Source organism: Salmo trutta, chromosome 10 (assembly GCF_901001165.1).
Source record: "Salmo trutta chromosome 10, fSalTru1.1, whole genome shotgun sequence".
In the NCBI taxonomy this organism is placed as follows: Eukaryota; Metazoa; Chordata; class Actinopteri; order Salmoniformes; family Salmonidae; genus Salmo; species Salmo trutta.
Genome location: NC_042966.1, coordinates 7,655,009 through 7,675,165, shown reverse-complemented (window position 1 = coordinate 7,675,165; position 20,157 = coordinate 7,655,009). Strand labels below are relative to the sequence as shown.

The window sequence follows — 20,157 nt, the reverse complement described above, 5'->3', positions numbered from 1 at the left end:
GTCGACCTCTATTACATTTATTCACACATCAAGCTGCCGAAATTAAAATTACACATTTGCAAATCGTAATTGCAACCACAAATCTAAAATACAAACTCACGTAATGCTGTCATCATTACTTCCCTGTGGCTCAGTTGGTAGAGCATGGTGTTTGCAACGCCAGCATGGTGTGTGCAACGCCAGGGTTGTGGGTTCGATTCCCACAGGGGGCCAGAACAAAAAAAATATATATATAATTAAAATGCATGAAATGAAATGAATGCATTCACTACTGTAAGTCGCGACAGAGATGGTCGCCTCGCTTCGAGTCCTATGCCGTATTCATTTTATTTTTTTATGTATTATTTCTTACATTGTTACCCCAGGAAATCTTAAGTCTTATTACATACAGCCGGGAAGAACTATTTGATATAAGAGCGACATCAACTTACCATCATTACAACCAGGAATATGACTTTCCCAAAGCGGATCCTCTGTTTGGACCACCACCCAATGGATCTAATCCCAGAAGCCGACCCAAAACAACAGCACCGCAGAAGGAGCAGACGGAGGGGCCTCGTCAGGCTCCGTAGGAGTGCACATCTCCCACCTCTTCCGACTTCCGAGTATACTACTCGCCAATGTCCAGTCTCTTGATAACAAGGTAGACAAAATTTGAGCAACGGTTGCCTTCCAGAGAGACTGTAACATTCTCTGTTTCACAGAAACATGGCTCTCTAAGGATATGTTGTTGGAATCGGTTCAGCCAGGGGGCTTCTCCATGCATCGCGCCGACAGAAATAAACACCTCTCTGGGAAGAGGAAGGGCGGGGGTGTATGCTTAATGATTAACGACTCATGGTGTAATCATAACAACATACAGGAACTCAAGTCCTTCTGCTCACCCGACCTAGAATTCCTTACAATCAAATGCCGGCCATATTTCCTCCCAAGAGAAATCTCGTCAGTTATCGTCACAGCTGTGTACATTCCCCCTCAAGCAGATACCAAGACGGCCCTCAAGGAACTTCACTGGACTCTATGTAAACTGGAAACCATATATCCTGAGGCTGCATTTATTGTAGCTGGGGATTTTAACAAAGCAAATTTGAGAACAAGGCTACCTAAATTCTATCAGCATATTGATTGCACTACGCGTGGGGGTAATACACTCGGTCACTGCTACTCTAACTTCCGCGATGCATACAAAGGCCTCCCCCACCCTCCCTTCGGCAAATCTTGTAAACAGAAGCTCAAACAGGATGTACCAGTGACTACGCTGGTCTGACCAATCGGAATCCACACTTCAAGATTGTTTTGATCACGCGAACTGGGATATGTTTTGGTCAGCCTCAGAGAAGAACATCGATCTATACGCTGAGTTGATGAGTGAGTTTATAAGGAAGTGCATTGGAGAAGTTGTACCCAGTAACTATTAAAACCGTGGATGGATGGCAGCATTCACACAAAACTGAAAAGCGCAAACCATCGCTTTTAACCATGGAAAGAGGTCTGGGAATATGGCTGAATATAAACAGTGTAGTTATTCCCTCTGCAAGGCAATCAAACAAGCGAAATGCCGGTACAGGGACAAAGTGTAGTCGCAATTCAACGGCTCAGACACGAGACGTATGTGGCAGGAAATCACGGACTACAAAAAGAAAACCAGCCACGTCGCGGACACCGATGTCACACTTCCAGACAAACTAAACACCTTCTTTGCCCGCTTTGAGGATAATACAGGGCCACCGTCGCAGCTCGCTAACAAGGACTGCTCCCCCCCTTCTCCGTGGCTGACGTGAGTAAAACATTTAAACGTGTTAACCCTCACAAGGCTGCTGTCCCAGACGGCATCCCTAGCCGCGTCCTCACAGCATGCACAGACCAGCTGGCTGGTGTGTTTATGGACATATTCAATCGCTCCCTATACCAATCCGCTGTCCCCACGTGCTTTAAGATGTCCACCATTGTTCCTGTACCCAAGAAGGCAAAGATAACTAAATGACTACCACCCCGTAGCACTCACTTCTGTCATCATGAAGTGCTTTGAGAGACTAGTCAAGGATCATATCACCTCCACCTTACCGGCCACTCTAGACCCACTTCAGTTTGCATACCGCCCCAACAGGTCCACAGACAATGTAATCACCATCACACTGCCCTATCCCATCTGGACAAGAGGAATACCTATGAAAGAATGCTGTTCATTGACTATAGCTCAGCATTCAACACCATAGTACCCTCCAAGTTCATAATCAAGCTGGAGGCCCTGGGTTTCAACCCCGCCCTGTGCAATTGTGTCCTGGACTTATTGACGGGCCACCCCTAGGTGGTGAAGGTAGGAAACAACATCTCCACTTCACTGACCCTCAACACTGGGGCCCCACAAGGGTGCGTGCTCAGCCCCCAAAGAAAGTTGGCTTGTCACCCAAAACCCTGACCAACTTTTACAGATCGGGCGACAGGTAGCCTAGTGGTTAGAGCATTGGACTAGTAACCGAAAGGTTGCAAGATCAAATCCCCAAGCTGACAAGGTAAAAATATGTTGTTCTGCCCCTGAACAAGGCAGTTAACCCACTGTTCCTAGGCCATCATTGAAAATAAGAATTTGTTCTTAACTGACTTGCCTAGTTAAATAACGGTAAAAAAATAAAGATGCATCCTGTCAGGCATGTATCATGGCAACAGCAAGGCTCTCCAGAGGGTGGTGCAGTCTGCACAACACATTACAGGGGCAAACTACCTGCCCTCCATGACACCTACAGCACCCGATGTCACAGGAAGGCCAAAAAGATGACCAAGGACAACAACCACCTGAGCCACTGCCTGTTCACACAGCCATCATCTAAAAGGTGATGTCAGTACAGGTGCATCAAAGCTAGAGGCCATCAGACTGCTAAACAGCAATCACTAACTCAGAGAGGCTGCTGCCTAGATTGAGACCCAATCACTGGCCACTTTAATAAATGGATCACTAGTCACTTTAAATAACGCCACTTTAATAATGTTTACATATCTTACATTATGTATATACTGTATTTTATATAATCTACTGCACTTGCCTATGCCGCTCAGCCATCGCTCATCCTTATATGTATATGTACATATTCTCATTCACCCCTTTAGATTTGTGTGCATTAGGTAGTTGTTGGGGAACTGTTAGATTACTTGTTAGATATTACTGCACTGTCGGAACTAGAAGCACAAGCATTTCGCTACACTCGCATTAACATCTGCTAACCATGTGTATGCAACCAATCAATTTTGATTTGATTATAATCCCATAGAATTCCCCTATTGTTGACTGTTCATGAAGGAGGAAGGGAGTAGGATATATGGCACATATTTGCATGTGCTTGAGAAAGTCTACAAATTCGAATGAATGGCCTACTGTGCTAGACCTTTTCCAGTGAAGATTTATGGATGTAATCTTTGTTTAGTGGCACAAATTCACATTGCGACTGTGTCTTAAATATTACCAAACATTTCCAATAATTTGCATTTAGGCGCACATTCATGACAGGATGAGAAGCATGTAACTCAACTGTCATTTATCCCATTCTAAAACTTAAATGTAGTTGGCCAATCTTCAAAAACTATGGTGCCATGGTCCAATTTGGGCATGTGCAGGCATCATCATCCAATTCAATTTTCAGTAGTAATTGGTTTTCTGGTCTCTTTGGCACTCTAGTAGCATATCCACGTGGCATGCCAATATCAATCTATTTGATATTAGGAATCTTAACTGTAGGAGTCAAGAAAGACCTAGACCCATCCAAACACCAAATTACAGAGCGGCTATTTTGAATCAATATACAGCAACAGCACAACGCTCGAGATCACAACTCGTCGACTAGGATCTACGGCGGTGAGAAAACAGTTTGACTGCCCTATAGTCTACTCTCTGTTATTATTGTTGAAGATGGTCTTTTTGGCTCAAATAGCCTACTTCCCGTCAAAAATACATAGGTTTAATTTAATTTATGTCCAGTCTCATAATAGGAAAGCAACACAATTAGCGTATTGTTTTTCAGTAGACTGTCACATTGCTCAGCAATTTCAGGTCGGCTAGAAAGGCTTGTTTACCTTACACATAAACACGTTGGCAAGCCACCCATAGCGCAAGTTTCTTACCTTTTGAGGTTAAGTATTATTTCTGACGGCCATTACTTCGCTTCGACCATTTTTACCCTTTCTACCACATCATACACAAACCAGCTGGAACTCCAAGCCTCTGCCTTGGAGTAACAATATCGCGTTCTCGGTGGGGTGGGAGGAGACAGGATGTAAAAACCTTGATGCGGTTATGTTTATCACAGATTGCATTACGAACAGTCACATTTTGGTCCGTTGGTACTGTCAATCCAGACCAATCTGTCTTGGACATGAGGGGCAGAAAAATCTGCTTGATTATGACATTTAAAAAAAAATAGAGTGGTCAAAGAAATTGCAATGTGAGGCGTACTTCCTTGTGTTGATGGGCGGTTTATTTTCTCTGAGCTGTACTAGCAGTCATATTTACCAGTATAACGTTACATTACATGCTCAGGAATGGCCAACACAGTTTATCCGATTTGGCATTACTGTACAAGCCGCTTCTATGAAGGATCAAACCTGCCATAATTAGAAATAGTTGAATAAATGCACACATAAATATATGACTAAATAAATAGATACATAAATAAATGCACGAATAAAAACATAACAGATACATAAGTATTTAAATAGTTAATCCCACTTTCATTTCATTCATTTATATTATTTCTGTATTTCTTCCTCCAATATGATAATGAAGGGGTGTCAAAAAAAACGTATGTGGGTGGTATCTAACACACCATTGGTTGATCAATGCCACGGTGCATTTGCCTGGGGTGCGTTCAGTTTTGAAACAGTACTGTACTGAATGACCAGTTGAAAAACTGTGATTATGGTGGCCCAGATGCCAATTGTCTATATTGTGCTGCACCAGGAGTCTCTGTTATCACCTGAACTCTGGTGAAGTCGTTAGGCAACTTCCTCCAAATTGTAAAACATGTATGGGTTCACCTCAGTGTCCCTTGTAGCAGCTAGCTGACCCAAGTTTTTGATGCATGCCTCCACACCGAAAAACAGGTAATCTGTAGAGGCGTTGGTTTCAGCAGTGTTATTGCAGCCATACTAATTGGACTGGACTAATGTAGCTATCGACGGGTTGTATATCTCTCTTTTTGGACCATCAGAGCCAGGCAAAAGCAAGACGTTGCGCAGTGACATTGATCAACCAATGGTGTGTATGCTTAGATACCACCCACAGATTTTTGATTGACACCCCCACATTATCAAATCAGAGGAAGAAATACATGAATAAATATTTAGATGAATGAAAGTGTGAATATTTAGATGATACATAGATCAATAATTTAATACATACAAATTTGTGGAGAAACAGGAATGAACTTTGGTCACTATTTTTGTATTTCATGTATTTATGTGTGCATTTATTGATTTATAAATGTTTCTATTTACAGTGCATTTGGAAAGTATTCAGACCCATTGACTTTTTCAACATTTTTTTTATGTTACAGCCTTATTCTAATATGGATGAAATCAATAGTTTTCCTCATCAATCTACACACAAAAGCCCATATTGACAAAGTGAAAAGTGAAAAACCTTATTTACATAAGTATTCAGACCCTTTGGTATGACACTCAAAACTGAGCTCAGGTGCATCGTGTTTCCATTGATCATACTTGAGATGTTTCTACAACTTGATTGGAGTCAACTTGTGGTAAATTCAATTTATTGGAATGTATTTTTTATTAGATTATTTAACCTTTATTTAAATAGGCAAGTCAGTTAAGAACAAATTCTTATGTACAATGACATCCTACAATGATTTGGAAAGGCACACACCTGTCTCTATAAGGTCCCACAGTTGACAGTACATGTCAGAGCAAAAACCAAGCCATGAGGGCGAAGGAATTGTTTGTAGAGCTCTGAGACAGGATTGTTTTGAGGCACAGATTTGGGGAAGGGTACCAACAAATGTCTGCAGCATTGAAGGTCCCCAAGAACACAGTGACCTCCATCATTCTTAAATGGAAGAAGTTTGGAACCACCAAGACTCTTCCTAGACCTGGCCGCCTGGCCAAACTGAGCAATCAGGGGAGAAGGGCCTTGGTCAGGGAGGTGACCAAGAACCCGATGGTCACTCTGACAGAGCTCCAGAGTTCCTCTGTGGAGATGGGAGAAACTTCCAGAAGGACAACCATCTCTGCAGCGCTCCACCAATCAGGCCTTTATGGTAGAGTGGCCAGACGGAAGCCACTCCTCAGTAAAAGGCACATGACAGCCCGCTTGGAATTTGCCAAAAGGCATCTAAAAGACTCTCAGACCATGAGAAACAAGATTCTCTTGTCTGATGAAACCAAGATTGAACACTTTGGCCTGAATGCCAAGAGTCACGTCTGAAGGAAACCTGGCACCATCCGTACGGTGAAGCATGGTGGTGGCAGCATCATGCTGTGGGGATGACTTTCAGCGGCAGGGAAGGCGAGTCTAGACAGGATCGAGGGAAAGATGAACAGAGCAAAGTACAGAGAGATCCTTGATGAAAACCTGCTCCAGAGCACTCAGGACCTCAGACTGGGGGCGAAGTTTCACCTTCCAACATGACAGCGACCCTAAGCACACAACCAAGACAACGCAGGAGTGAATGTCCTTGAGTGTCTCAGCCAGAGCCAGGACTTCTCTGGAGAGACCTGAAAATAGCTTTGCAGTGACGCTCCCCATCCAACATGACAGAGCTTGAGAGGATTTGCAGAGAAGAATGGGAGAAACTCCCCGAATACAGGTTTGACAAGCTTGTAGCATCATACCCAAGAAGACTCGAGGCTGTAATTGCTGCCAAAGGTGCTTCAACAAAGTACTGAGTAAAGGGTCTGAATACTTATATAAATTTGATCTGTTTTTTATTTGTAATATATTTGCAAAAAAAAAATTCAATGTTTTTGCTTTGTCATTATGGGGTATTGTGTGTAGATTGATGAGGGAAAAAAACAATTTAATACATTTTAGAATAAGGCTGTAACGTAACAAAGTGTAGAAAAAGTCAAGGGGTCTGAATACTTTCCAAATGTACTGTGTATGTGGATTTATTAACATAATAATTTATTTCTAATTATGACAGGTTTGGTCCTCCATAGAGGTGAACCTGTTAGTTCTCAACAATTTGGACCACAACTTCACCAGAGTTCAGGTGATAAAATAGAGTCCAGGGGCTTCATTTATCAACCATGTGTACATTTCTCACTAAATTCACATGTAATGGGAGATTATAGGATTTGCGCGCAGCATATTATTGGGAATTATCAAACAGTTCACTTTTTTTGGTAACAAAAACACCCTCATTTCCTGTATAATTTGGAATGTTGGAACTGGGCCATGTCAGTCTCTAAATGGCAAATTTGACCACATTTCTATTGAGGTGTGGGCAAAAATGTTTTATATTTTGCAGTGACTTTTTCTGAAAATGCATGCCGCATTTTTTTTTTATTTGCATAAAAATATAACGAGTGCCAATAACACTGGGCCCTTACAAAAAAGTCCTACTGGAATCCTGCAAGAATTCAACCTTTTGTGATGGAATTGTGCAGGTGTCCTGCAGGAATCCTGTAGGATTGACAAAATCCTGCAGGAAAAGTCCCTGATGCTCCTGCAGGACTCCTGCGGGAGTATGACTTGTCATGCAAAAATGTTGAAAGTCCTGCACAAACATGAACATTCCTGCAGGAATCATGCAGGACTGAACCCTGCAGGATTTTGATATTCATACAGGATATGGCAATAACTGCAGGGCCAAGTACATTCCTGCAGCAATCTTGCAGAACCAAAAACTGCAGGATTTTGATATTCCTACAGGATTTGAGATACAGTATGTTGTAACAACAGAGAAAATAGACTTTTGAAATATAGTGCAATATCAGACATTTAAACTCAGCAGATGAGAAATGTAATAAATTACAATGTTCACATGCAATAAATATAGTATATGCTTTTTTAATTTGATAGATACCAACACGATTGATAATGGTTTCAGTAGGCCCACAGTTCAGTCAATGTAATAATGCATTTATATATCATGCTGCCAGTTTAAGAAACACCTTCATTGATATACACTCTCAATAAATAAATACAATGTAAAAAAAACTTGTATACAGTTAAGTTAAGCTGAAGCAGAGAGGTGCAGAGGGCTGCCTTAATTGACATCCACGTCATCAGCACCCGGGGAACAATGGGTTAACTGCCTTGATCAGGGGCAGAATGACAGATTTTTACATGGTCAGTTCAGGGATTCGATCCAGTAATCTTTCGGTTACTGGCCCAATGCTCCTACCCGCCAGGCTACCTACCGCCCCCCGTTGTAGTGATTACTCCATGACGAAAAAGGTAGGCCCAAGAGTTTTTATTCTTATGCAGATACTTAAATGTAATAATTCAATTGCTCTCACAAATATCTAGGAGCTTCTATTTTCTCACATTAAACTTTTGACTGATTAGGTTGCTGACGGGACAAAGGATCTTCTCCTTATGGTGAAGATCACAGAAAGGGAAAATAAGGCTAAGGAAGAGGAGGAAGAGGAAGAGGCTCTTAAAAAAAAGAGGTGAAACAGTTGAAGGTCTAAAACCAGGAACTGAAAACCCTGAACATGTCTCTGCAGAGAGGTATGTATTGCTATCGGCATGTTTGTATTGTTATTAAGGAATCATCTGAATGTCTCTCTCTTCTGTCTCTCACTCCTTTCAAATTATTGAATTGAAAACAGGTTTATTTGTTTCTGTTTTTCAATCTCATGAATAGCCTTGCTTCTAAAACTTGAAGCTGTGCCCCAGCCTCCACCCTCTCAGGTCACTGCCCAACCACTTACAAAGGTAAGTGCTTAATTAGCCATTCAGAAATTGTATTTGTCATCTTTCAACGTTGAACAGTGCCAAGATATTAGTGTATGATTATGTTAACATTTATACAGCCAGGACCATCGGCAGAGGGGATTACCCCTTTGGGCATAAGTAACGTCACGCTGCAGGCCTGCGGTAGAGGTGGCACCTCCAACACAACCATGGTTAAAGACCTGTCTGTGGCTATGTTTGGGAGACAGGTGATTGCTACCCATAGATTATCTGCAAAAATTGGAAATTCCAATAAAGGGACTTCAGCAAAGCCGGCCCTTGATGAGGGAAAAGTCAAACTGAAAGTTGGTATGGGAAACATTTAGATCCTAATGCAGCACTAGAAAGTGATTTCCAGTGGCAAAACCCAAAGAAACTCATAAAATGTTTTGCTTTTGACATACTTTCTTGTCATGTATAGGTGTGTTTTCAGTGTTAATATACACATTTCTTCTGTGTTTTCAGACAAAAAATGCTTACATGGCCATTGTTTCCCTTAACCCCAAATGACCCCTTCTATTCAGTTATAGCATAACCCCTCCTTTACTCCGCGTCCTACATTTTCCGGGGTTGGGGGGGGGTCAGCTTTTTTACTTTTTCATCTGGAATGGAATTTGTAGTGTTGTCACTTCAATGAGGCCATTTGCATGGTTCGGACCAATGAGATGCGCTTTTTAAATTTCAGGATAGAGAGAAAAGATTATCAATATTTAATAAAAGGAAGTTGTCTTCAGTGTTTAATAGTGCATCATTACATAGGCTAATCCTTACTCATGTGACTGAGTTGACAGCCTATTAGTAATACCGCATATATGGGCTTAATAACGATGTTTAACAACGATCAAGTTTGTTTCTGACCCCTTTCATTGAGTTGGATTCTTGATAACAAGTAACCATTAGGTCATACTTACTATTTCCTTTGTCACAGTTCCTCATGCACACACACACAGAGTTTCTGCTGTTACATCCTGTGAACTCTGCCCCTCTCATCTCTTTCCCCAGTTAGGACCGAGCCTATGAACAACAGTGACGCAGGCAGCAGCACTGGACAGCCATGCAGGCAAAGGTAACGCAACACACTGTTTCAGCTGTTATATACTGAATCCTCTGTCCCTCTCATTTCTCCCCTTTCCTAACAAGTTAAAACGGAGCCAAACGCGCACACACACACACACAGAATTTCTGCTGTTACATCCTGTGAACTCTTCCCCTCTCATCTCTCTCCTGTCCTCCCCAGTTAAGACAGGGTGTATAAACAACAGTGAGACTGACTACCACAGAAGGCAGCACTAGACAGCCATTGCCAGCGAAGGTAACACCACAGTGTCAGCCTCTCATTTCTCCCTTTTAAAACGGAGCTTAACACAAATGTATACTCACAGATGTTGGTGTAGCAGCCATATTAAAACCAACTATCACCAAGTTTACCATTGCAGACATCTCTTTCCCTTCACACCAATACACATAAGCGGTTCATGTGATGTCACCGTTACTCACTCCTGTTACAAAATATGCTTCTACCATATTTATTCAATCTCATTTTCCTTTTCTCCTCGGAATCATGTTTCATGCAGTGCTGGTGAAATGGACAATCAGACATGTCAGCTGTTGTTTCATTGGATGTCTGTGGAATCTGTCCATTCTTTTGAAATAATGTGGATTGTCCTGCATTTCCAGGCCTGCTCCGAGATTAAATAGGTATGATGTCGGGCTCCTATTGCACAGCAATACTGTAGCCTACCCATACTGTAAAATATTTGTTATATTTTACAGGTCTATTTTACTTTTGAGCATGGTTGGCTATTGAATGAGCGATGTTAAGACAGTACACATTTTCCCAGGTTTTTTTAGTCCGGCCCCCCCATTAAATCAAGTTAAGGAGGAAACCGATGTCTTTGCAGCCTGAATGGAGGATGTTTTATGTACGAACCGGACGCGGGGGTTAGCAGTGTATTGCAGAAGGCCAGACGATGCAAACCTTGGCGAACCGTTGGGTTTGGCGGAACCGTTGGGGCTAGTAGACAGCCGTACAAAACACAAGTTACACACACATTTTAAAACACAGAGACACATTTTATGATTAAAAACCAGACTGGATTTTGTTAAAAATATTACATTTAAAGAAAATGCATTGGTAGACAAAATTCCAAAATATAAAATAAATAAAAGCAAAAGGACATCAGACAAAAAGTTGTTTCATTCTCCACAGTCTCCATTGACAATAATCACATTTGACATTAATACTGTTGATAAATTAATACACTTAAAATAACTGTTAATAGTTTACATTTTCAGTAAGTCTAAATGTGTATGTGTGTATGTTTATAAATACATGCAGGTGTTACAGATTAACCATGGCAGAATGAGCCAGGATTCAAATGATCCTTTTCATTTTGCATGTGGAGTTTTAGTTTGAGTTGATACTAAATCCAAGGTTGGGGTATGCAGTTTTGTTCAGTTTTCATTAGACAAAGAGTGTATGTCAATTTGAGGTTAACTTTAAGCTAGTTCTTTTTTTTTAGCTAGGCCTACTTTTAAATTGACAGGACAGGATACAAAAACAACATAAAAACAAAGCATGATTAGAGAATACTTCTAGTTGCAGACCCACTGTTCCACACAAGAAATCTACACCTAACACAGAGCCATGCCTTCCCTCTGCTCTCCAACCATGCACCAAATACACGTTGCACTAACACAGAGGTCAGACAAATTCCAGTACATAACATAATCTCTAGTACAATGCATGCTCTCATGTTTTTACGTGCCAGAATGAGAGTATTTTTTTTGCAGATTTGTTAAAATTGCACAAATATTTGAATAGTGCGGTGATGGGGGAACACTTTATTTTTTTGCAATGATCGTTTTTATCCGAATAAAAAGTTCCTTTTCAAAATCGGATGAATCAATCTGCAGTATAAACAAAACAAATACATGTCAAAAGGAGACATTTGGGTTCACTGAACGTAAAAATAAGTGCTTCAAAAGTGAATGCAAACAATACAGTAAAACAACTGTCAGTATAGTTATCATGGCATCAAAATAAACAGCATAAATTGCCTTAAACATGCAATTCAAGAGAGAAAGCCAAATAAACGTGGCTTATGCAGTCTTGCCATTTTTCCAAAAGAAAAGTGCACTGCTGGTTTTTACTAAGATATACTGGGGCACTGCTTTGATTACAACTACGGTCTCCTTTTCTCTGCCTCGGTTGTGGGATAAACTTACAAAGCCAACCACACCTACGGTCTACACACATTTCAGGAAAGAAAACCGGAAGAATGCAGCGACAAACACAGGCAAAGGTTCAGGAGCTACAGGGGTCAATACGGGAGGCTTGGTTCAAAAGTATTGGCATTAAAAGAAAAGGAGTTAAGTCTGATAATCTGCATTACAGATGAACAAACAGGCGCTAGTCTGGACGACAGAATAGACTCGTAAACGTCTATTCCAGGGGGCTTTTTCCTCTCACTGACTATTAATGGGAGATTGAACCAACCGAGGACCAAACAACACGAGTCCCTCTGTGTCTTGTAGCTTTTTATTTCCGATACGAGCCTCATAAACCACGGGCGGGGGGGGACAACAACTGTGCACAACACAGGTCAAAGGCACAACACTGGACACGACAAAGGGAAATAGAACAACCTCTGGGAGCTTTGAAAAAGGCCCAAAGAGGAGAGTGTCTCTCTATCAGACAGTCAGTCAGGCATTCTTCTAGCAGCATAGTCTGTGCACTACTGCACTTTTGTCCCAGTTTCGTAGTAGAATTGCACAACATCCACTCCAAGAGGAGAAATAAAAGTCACAGCAACATTGTCAGAGCTCTAGAGTCTGATAAAACAGTCATGGAGCATGACAACAGCACAGGTAATTATGTGTGTGTTTTAAGCCGAACGCATTCTTAAATCATGCTGATATAACATAATTGCACCAAATATTCATTATACACAGGAAAAGGTGTATAGATTTTGTGACGCCAGTAAAACAAAAATGATGTGATATTGGTTACCTGTGGGGTACTTCTTTTAAGTACACAGTCAGATTGACAGAATAAATTGAACATTTCAGAAGTATTACAAATGGGGTAATGCCAGGATTTACTCCTGGGACAATGATATGTGAATAATAAGAGGTATACTCCAGACAAGCTCGTACCCATCACTGTTGGTTGGCACAGAGAGATGTGACACTGAGAAACAAAGTATAATTTCCTTATTTTCCCCCAGCGTAACAAGTCAAAAGCTGAAGTCACATCCATGCGGAATTTTCAATACCCAATGTTCCTGTGGTTACATCTACTCTATAAAAAGATCCAAACGTATGTATTTAAAACATTCATTTCAGCATACTCTAGAATTAATACAGTAAATACTGCAAAATGTAAAGCAAAGCTGTTAAACTGGATGTACACCAAGGTGTTTAACAGGCAAATGCAGAGTGAGTGACAATTGGCATGAAAATGAAACAACGCCAGAGGGAAAAGGGGCTCTAGGCTTTGGGGCATCATACAGATGGATACAAATCTTTCGATGTCAAATAAAAGCTGTCTCTTTAATCTCCGATTACAATTCTAAGATATGCAAGAGAACATAATAGTATATCTGCGAGAAGGATCATTTGAAAGGTTTATAAGTAACAAAAAAAATCTACTTAGAAATTGTGTTGCTGAAAAACTGGGTCGCTGATCATAATTTCAATCATGAATGAATAGCAGAGGCACTACATACACAAACGTACACCTTTGTCATTGGGGGAAACACCTCAGGAAAATTGGTTTAGAGGAGTGATATTTCCTCGCTCAACGGAATACTCACCATACTACACAAATATAACAACTATGAAACAGAAATTAATAACTACATCATTTGCATTCATTTTTTTCTCCATATAATTTCATTATATATAGATTTATATTCCTCACATGCCTGACAATTGTGTACATGTGTGTGTGGTTTAGTCTTTTAAGTTGTGTGTTTTCTTTTGCACTGAAACATCCTTAGTACGGCTGTAAGAAAATGTGTGCCCTCCAGGTGACAAAGGAATTTGACCCGAGCCAAAAAGAAAATGTGTGTGATGGATGCTCAGCAGTGGAAGTCACTGATGAACTATGGTGGGGTGGAGCCTCTGTTAGACAAGGGTCTGTATCTCCCCACTATCGTCTGGTCTTATTGGGTTGCTGTGAGAGCAGGACTGACTGCACAAGAAGACCAAAAGAGAGATGCTGTAGAACAGGGGTGTTCAAATTTTACCCAACGAAGTCCGGACTACTGCTGGCTTTCTGTTCTACCTGATTATTAATTGCACCCACCTCGTGTCCCAGGTTAAAAATCAGTCCATGATTAGAGGGGAATAATAACAAAAAAAGCAGTAGAACTGGCTTTGAGGTCCAGATTTGAATTTGAGGGCTGTAGAATATTCCTGTGACTTCTCTGTCCTTAGCCCCACTTCTCGGCTTTCAGCCTCCCAAGCAACTATGAACTGCCTTAGTGCTCCAGCTGTGGAGATGTAAGGACTAGGAGTGGAGGTCAGAGGGTGGGCTATGTTGCTTACAGCATCCTCTCACCCCATAGGTGAATCTTCAGGGTTGTAGAAGGGGGCAGGTCACAGTCAGTCGATCTTTCAGGCTTTCATTTTTTGTCCTTTGAAAGTCCTGAGGAGATGATCACAGATTTCCACCGAGTCGACAAAGCGAGACAGAAAAGGAAACGGCTCCCCATTAACTGTGTGATCCCCTGAATGAGGACAGTGACAATGATTTAGCTCTGTGTGGATGTACTATGGACAAGATGGGGGCTGTGATCAGGGGCAAAACCGGAATCTTCAAAATCCAACTTATGACAAAAGGTATTACATTTAATAATAAATACTCTTTTGTCATCTTTTCAGAATCCCTCAAATGTTCACGAATATAACTGAGAATAAGAAATGGCGATGGTGTTATGTTGTAGCACTGTAGGCGAGGAGGATGGGAACCCCCCCCCACTGTGGAAAGGCACACCCAGAGGAGGGGGAGGTGAAGGGGGGCGTGTGATGGAAGGGGTGAAGATATGAACCATGGCTGAGGTGGTGCAGGAGACGTCAGGAAATGTCACATGAGCTGAGAAGGGTGAGCTCAGGCCTGGGAGTCTCTTTACATCCGTGAACCTCGCTCCTGGAGGATCTGTAGGGAGAGAAAACGTGTCAGTCTAGATCCAGCAACAGTATATACCTCAATCCAAAATGAGTGGGAGAGATAGGCACTGGCTAATCTCTCACGGACAGACGCACGTAATATAAATGGTATCGCAGCATCTGTCAACAGACTGTGGGATGCGATGACTAACGGGGAACTTTGTTACGGTGCTCAGGTGTTTTCGTCACTGATCATTTGGACAAATCACAGTTCCACAGGTGTTCGCATCTTTCGAATTTAGGAAGGAGAGGGGACTTTTTGCCCTTAGACTTGCAGAGGAGGATGGAGCTAGAGGTCTGCTTCCATTCCTCGTTCTTGTATCTTTTTCTAACACATCTGCCCCCAGAACCTAATCGAGCATCTGACATAATTATGCAAGAATTTAGTTCTGGGTTTCCGAGATTAGGCACCGGCTAATTTCATGATCTTATTTGAAGGAAACAATGCAGCTCAATCTACACATTAGACCACTTTTGAAGTCAGAAACGCCTGACAAACTTTGATGTTGCAGTGAACTACCCCTACAAGCGAGAATCTTCTGACTTCATGCCCAACATATGAGTTCCAGACACTCTCAAATGCTGATCTCACCTTGGCCTTCTCAGTGGGCTCGATAACAATGCCGTTAGTGGAGTTGTTGAGCTCCCGGGAAACCACACACAGGAATTCAGCCTGGTCCTCGTTGCCATAGTTATAGGACGAGCCGATGCTTATGAGCTGTGAGGGGAAATGGGAAAGGGTAAGTTGGATTGTAAATTAGCTTAAAAGTCATCTTCACAAGAAATTTTAGGCAAAGTTTGAGATTTCAAAATGACCTTTTAAGGCACTGGAAAAAGGGAGGGACATTACCAGACTTACCACCAATGACCTATGGATTTAAATACAAGTGTGACATGAGGACTATCAGGCTCACCTGCTCAAACTTCCAGCCATCTGACATTGTGGACACCATTTGGGTGAGCTCCTCCTCCTGGCACTGCAGCACCCGATACACATGCTTCACTGGGCCCTGTACACATTAGGGTTACATTTTTTTACATTTTAGTCATTTAGCAGACGCTCTTATCCAGAGCGACTTACAGTAGTGAATGCATACATTTCATACATTTTTTTTTTTTTTTTTTCCTGTGCTGGCCCCCCGTGGGAATCGAACCCACAACCCTGGTGTTGCAAACACCATGCTCTACCAACTGAGCTACAGGGAAGGTTAACTTGCCAGTAAATGTTTTGCTTTTGAACAGTGCCATATGTGCGCGTGTGTCGGTATACACACAAACCGACTTGTACATACACTCATCCTCTGACATTTTAGTGTTTGGTTTAGCATGTGTTATTTCACAACATCAATGGCATCATCCATCCCGGTCCAAGGCCTTTCCGTTCATCATGTCTGCATTTCCCTGACATACCTGAGATGTCCTGTTCTCGTTGTCCCGTATCCTCTCCTTGACCAGCCTTACTAGTGATGCAATATTGTAGAACTCCGCCTCCTCAAGGACACCTGAGAGAGCCAACCAATAGTTTAGTCACATGATGTAGAACTAAGAAGAACTAAGAACAGATATAGCCCTTGGTTCACTCCAGACCTGACTGCCCTCGACCAGCACAAGAACATCATGTGGCGGACTGCACGAGCATCGAATAGTCACCGCGATATGCAACTTTTCAGGGAAGTCAGGAACCAATACACGCAGTCAGTCAGGAAAGCAAAGGCTAGCTTTTTCAAACAGAAATTTGCATCCTGTAGCTCTAACTCCAAAAAGTTTTGGGACACTGTAAAGTCCATAGAGAATAAGAGCACCTCCTCCCAGCTGCCCACTACACTGAGGCTAGGTAACACTGTCACCACCGATAAATCCACGATAATCGAGAATTTCAATAAGCATTTCTCTACGGCTGGCCACACTTTCCTCCTGGCTACCCCAACCCCGGCCAACAGCGCCGCACCTCCCACAGCTACTTGCCCAAGCCTCCCCAGCTTCTCCTTCACTCAAATCCAGATAGCAGATGTTCTGAAAGAGCTGCAAAACCTGGACCCGTACAAATCAGCTGGGCTAGACAATCTGGACCATCTCTTTCTAAAATTATCCGCCTCCATTGTTGCAACCCCTATTACCAGTCTGTTCAACCTCTCTTTCGTATCGCCCGAGAACCCTAAAGATTGGAAAGGTGCCGTGGTCATCCCCCTCTTCAAACACTCTAGACCCAAACTGTTGTAGACCTATATCCATCCTGCCCTGCCTTTCTAAAGTCCTCAAAAGCCAAGTTAATAAACAGATCACTGACCATTTCGAATCCCACCGTACCTTCTCCGCTGTGCAATCCGGTTTTCGAGCTGGTCACGGGTGCACCTCAGCCACGCTCAAGGTACTAAACGATATCATAACCACCATCGATAAAAGACAGTACTGTGCAGCCATATTCATCAACCTGGCCAAGGCTTTTGATTCTGTCAATCACCGTATTCTTATCGGCAGACTCAACAGCCTTGGTTTCTCAAATGACTGCCTCGCCTGCTTCACCAACTACTTCTCAGACAGAGTTCAGTGTGTCAAATCAGAGGGCCTGGCAGTCTCTATGGGGGTACCACAGAGTTCAATTCTCGGGCTGACTCTTTTCTCTGTATATATCAACGATGTTGCTCTTGCTGCGGGTGATTCCCTGATCCACCTCTACGCAGACGACGCCATTCTGTATACATCTGGCCCTTCTTTGGACACTGTGTTAACTAAGCTCCAAACAAGCATCAATGCCATACAACACTCCTTCTGTGGCTTCCAACTGCTCTTAAACGCTAGTAAAACCAAATGCCTGCTTTTCAACCATTCGCTGCTCGCACCTGGTTCTGACTTAGAATATGTGGACAACTACAAATACCTAGGTGTCTGGCTAGACAGTAAACTCTCCTTCAAGACTCACATTAAACATCTCCAATCCAAAATTAAATCTAGAATCGGCTTCCTATTTTGCAACAAAGCCTCCTTCACTCACGCCGCCAAACATACCCTAGTAAAACTGACTATCCTACCGATCCTCGACTTCAGCGATGTCATTTACAAAATAGCTTCCAATACTCTACTCAGCAAACTGGATGCAGTCTATCACAGTGCCATCCGTTTTGTCACCAAAGCCCCTTATACCACCCACCACTGCGACCTGTATGCTCAAGTCTGCTGGCCCTCGCTACATATTCGTTACCAGACCCACTGGCTCCAGGTCATCTATACGACTATGCTAGGTAAAGCTCCGCCTTAGCTCACTGGTCACGATAATAACACCCACCCGTAGCACGTGCTCCAGCAGGTATATCTCACTGGTCATCCCCAAAGCCAACACCTCCTTTGGCCGCCTTTCCTTCCAGTTCTCTGTTGCCAATGCAGAGAACTGGAACGAATTGCAAAAATCGCTGAAGCTGGAGACTTATATTTCCCTCACTAACTTTAAACATCAGCTATCTGAGCAGCTAACCGATCGCTGCAGCTGTACATAGCCCATCTGTAAATAGCCCACCCAATCTACCTACCTAATCCCCATATTGTTTTTATTTACTTTTATGCTCTTTTGAACACCAGTATTTCTACTTGCACATCACCCTCTGCTCATCTATCACTCCAGTGTTAATTTGCTAAATTGTAATTACTTCGCTACTATGGCCTATTTATTGCCTTACCTCCTCACGCCATTTGCACACACTGTATATAGACCTTTTTCTTCTTCTAGTGTTATTGACTGTACGCTTATTTATTCCATGTGTGTTGTTTGTGTCGCACTGCTTTGCTTTATCTTGGCCAGGTCGCAGTTGTAAATGAGAACTTGTTCTCAACTAGCCTACCTGGTGAAATATATATATATATAATTTTTTTTAAATGATACTAACCATAGGGCAACGGCCTGTATCACACATCTGCAGAATCCTATTGCTTCTAAATAAAGCATGGTGTGTGATAGGTTGTATTTTACACTTTGGGGACCATTTGTACAGTCTTACCTTCCTCTGCCAGGTTCTTGTCCATGATCAGTTTCCCATGCCGCAGGTAATTCAGAATGGGGCCAAAGTATGTGGGGTCCCTGTCGATTAGGTAAGCACCCGTCTCATCCTAGGATATTTATAAAAGTGTGAAAATGCAAATCACATGTCTGCTATTTGAGTGTCAGATAAAGGTTTATCTGGTGCTTCTTCATATGCACATAAAATAATGCATTATTGTAAAATGGCTGAGCATTACACTTTAATGAGTGTTACAATTGTCTAACATTTTAGCTAGGCATTTTAAAGTTGTTTGGGTGTCATCTCGTGCGTGATGAGCGGCAGTGCATTATGAATGCTACATTGCATTGATGATAGAACGTTACGCCAAAAATTATTATCGATTATGTTACCTTATCAGAGTCCAAATCCGGATCTTCTTGACACAATCGGTACAGGAACGATTTGGGGTCCCTGCACAATGTCTGTTTGGTTGTAACAAAATAGGTTCCACCAACATTGAGGCAAACCCAGCGGGATTCTGGCTTCTCGGCTGGCTCCGATGGGGAACTGAGGTTGCTCTTCATTGGGAACCCAAACACCGCTCTGCTAGTACTCGACACCCCAGGACTGGTGGGCAAGCTACTCCGCGGTGAAACCATGAGAGTGGGCGAAGCAGCCAGACGAACAGAGCCTCGGACATCACGGTGCTCGGTTTGTTCTATTGTGGCAGTAACACTCTGCTCCACAACATGCAATTCGGCCATATTTTCTTCGTCAAAAACCACCACTATTATTACACTTCAGGGTAACAATAATGCTTATCGATTTGTAAACACAACGGGGCTCTTTTTCCCCAACAAGGTGGCTGACATTAGGGCGTTGCTACACACATTCGATAATATCCACACATAAACCCTCTAAACAAGACATCGATATTACTTAGTTGAAATATACTATATGTTTTGACACGTCGCTTGCAATCTTTTCCAAAAACAAACTGGTCATTCTTGTTTATTCAAACGTTAATCAGAAGAGGGCAATCCTTCCGGGTTGGAACGTCATTACGGTATACTTCCGCTATGCCGTTTTCTCCCTCCAAAATAA

At 42.3% G+C, this 20,157-nt stretch overlaps 2 protein-coding genes across 3 annotated transcripts in view; both read right to left on the bottom strand.

Annotated features, from left to right (window-relative positions):
- LOC115201022 (monocarboxylate transporter 6) overlaps nucleotides 1-4,356 on the bottom strand; it is a 38,199-nt gene extending 33,843 nt beyond the window's left edge. For both annotated transcript variants that reach the window (XM_029764211.1, XM_029764213.1), the window contains exon 1: nucleotides 4,114-4,356. The gene's annotated coding sequence lies outside the window, so the exon portion shown is untranslated. The remainder of the gene's footprint in view (nucleotides 1-4,113) is intronic.
- Nucleotides 4,357-10,960: 6,604 nt separating this feature from the next.
- Nucleotides 10,961-20,108, bottom strand: LOC115201021 (BTB/POZ domain-containing protein KCTD5). The gene is made up of 6 exons (XM_029764210.1): nucleotides 19,464-20,108; nucleotides 19,072-19,180; nucleotides 16,493-16,584; nucleotides 15,997-16,092; nucleotides 15,675-15,800; nucleotides 10,961-15,071 (listed from the first exon to the last, which is right to left on the bottom strand). Exons 1-6 carry the CDS (start codon nucleotides 19,815-19,817, stop codon nucleotides 15,042-15,044), a joined length of 807 nt encoding a protein of 268 aa, XP_029620070.1. The 5' UTR covers nucleotides 19,818-20,108; the 3' UTR covers nucleotides 10,961-15,041.
- Between the last annotated feature and the right edge of the window lie 49 nt (nucleotides 20,109-20,157).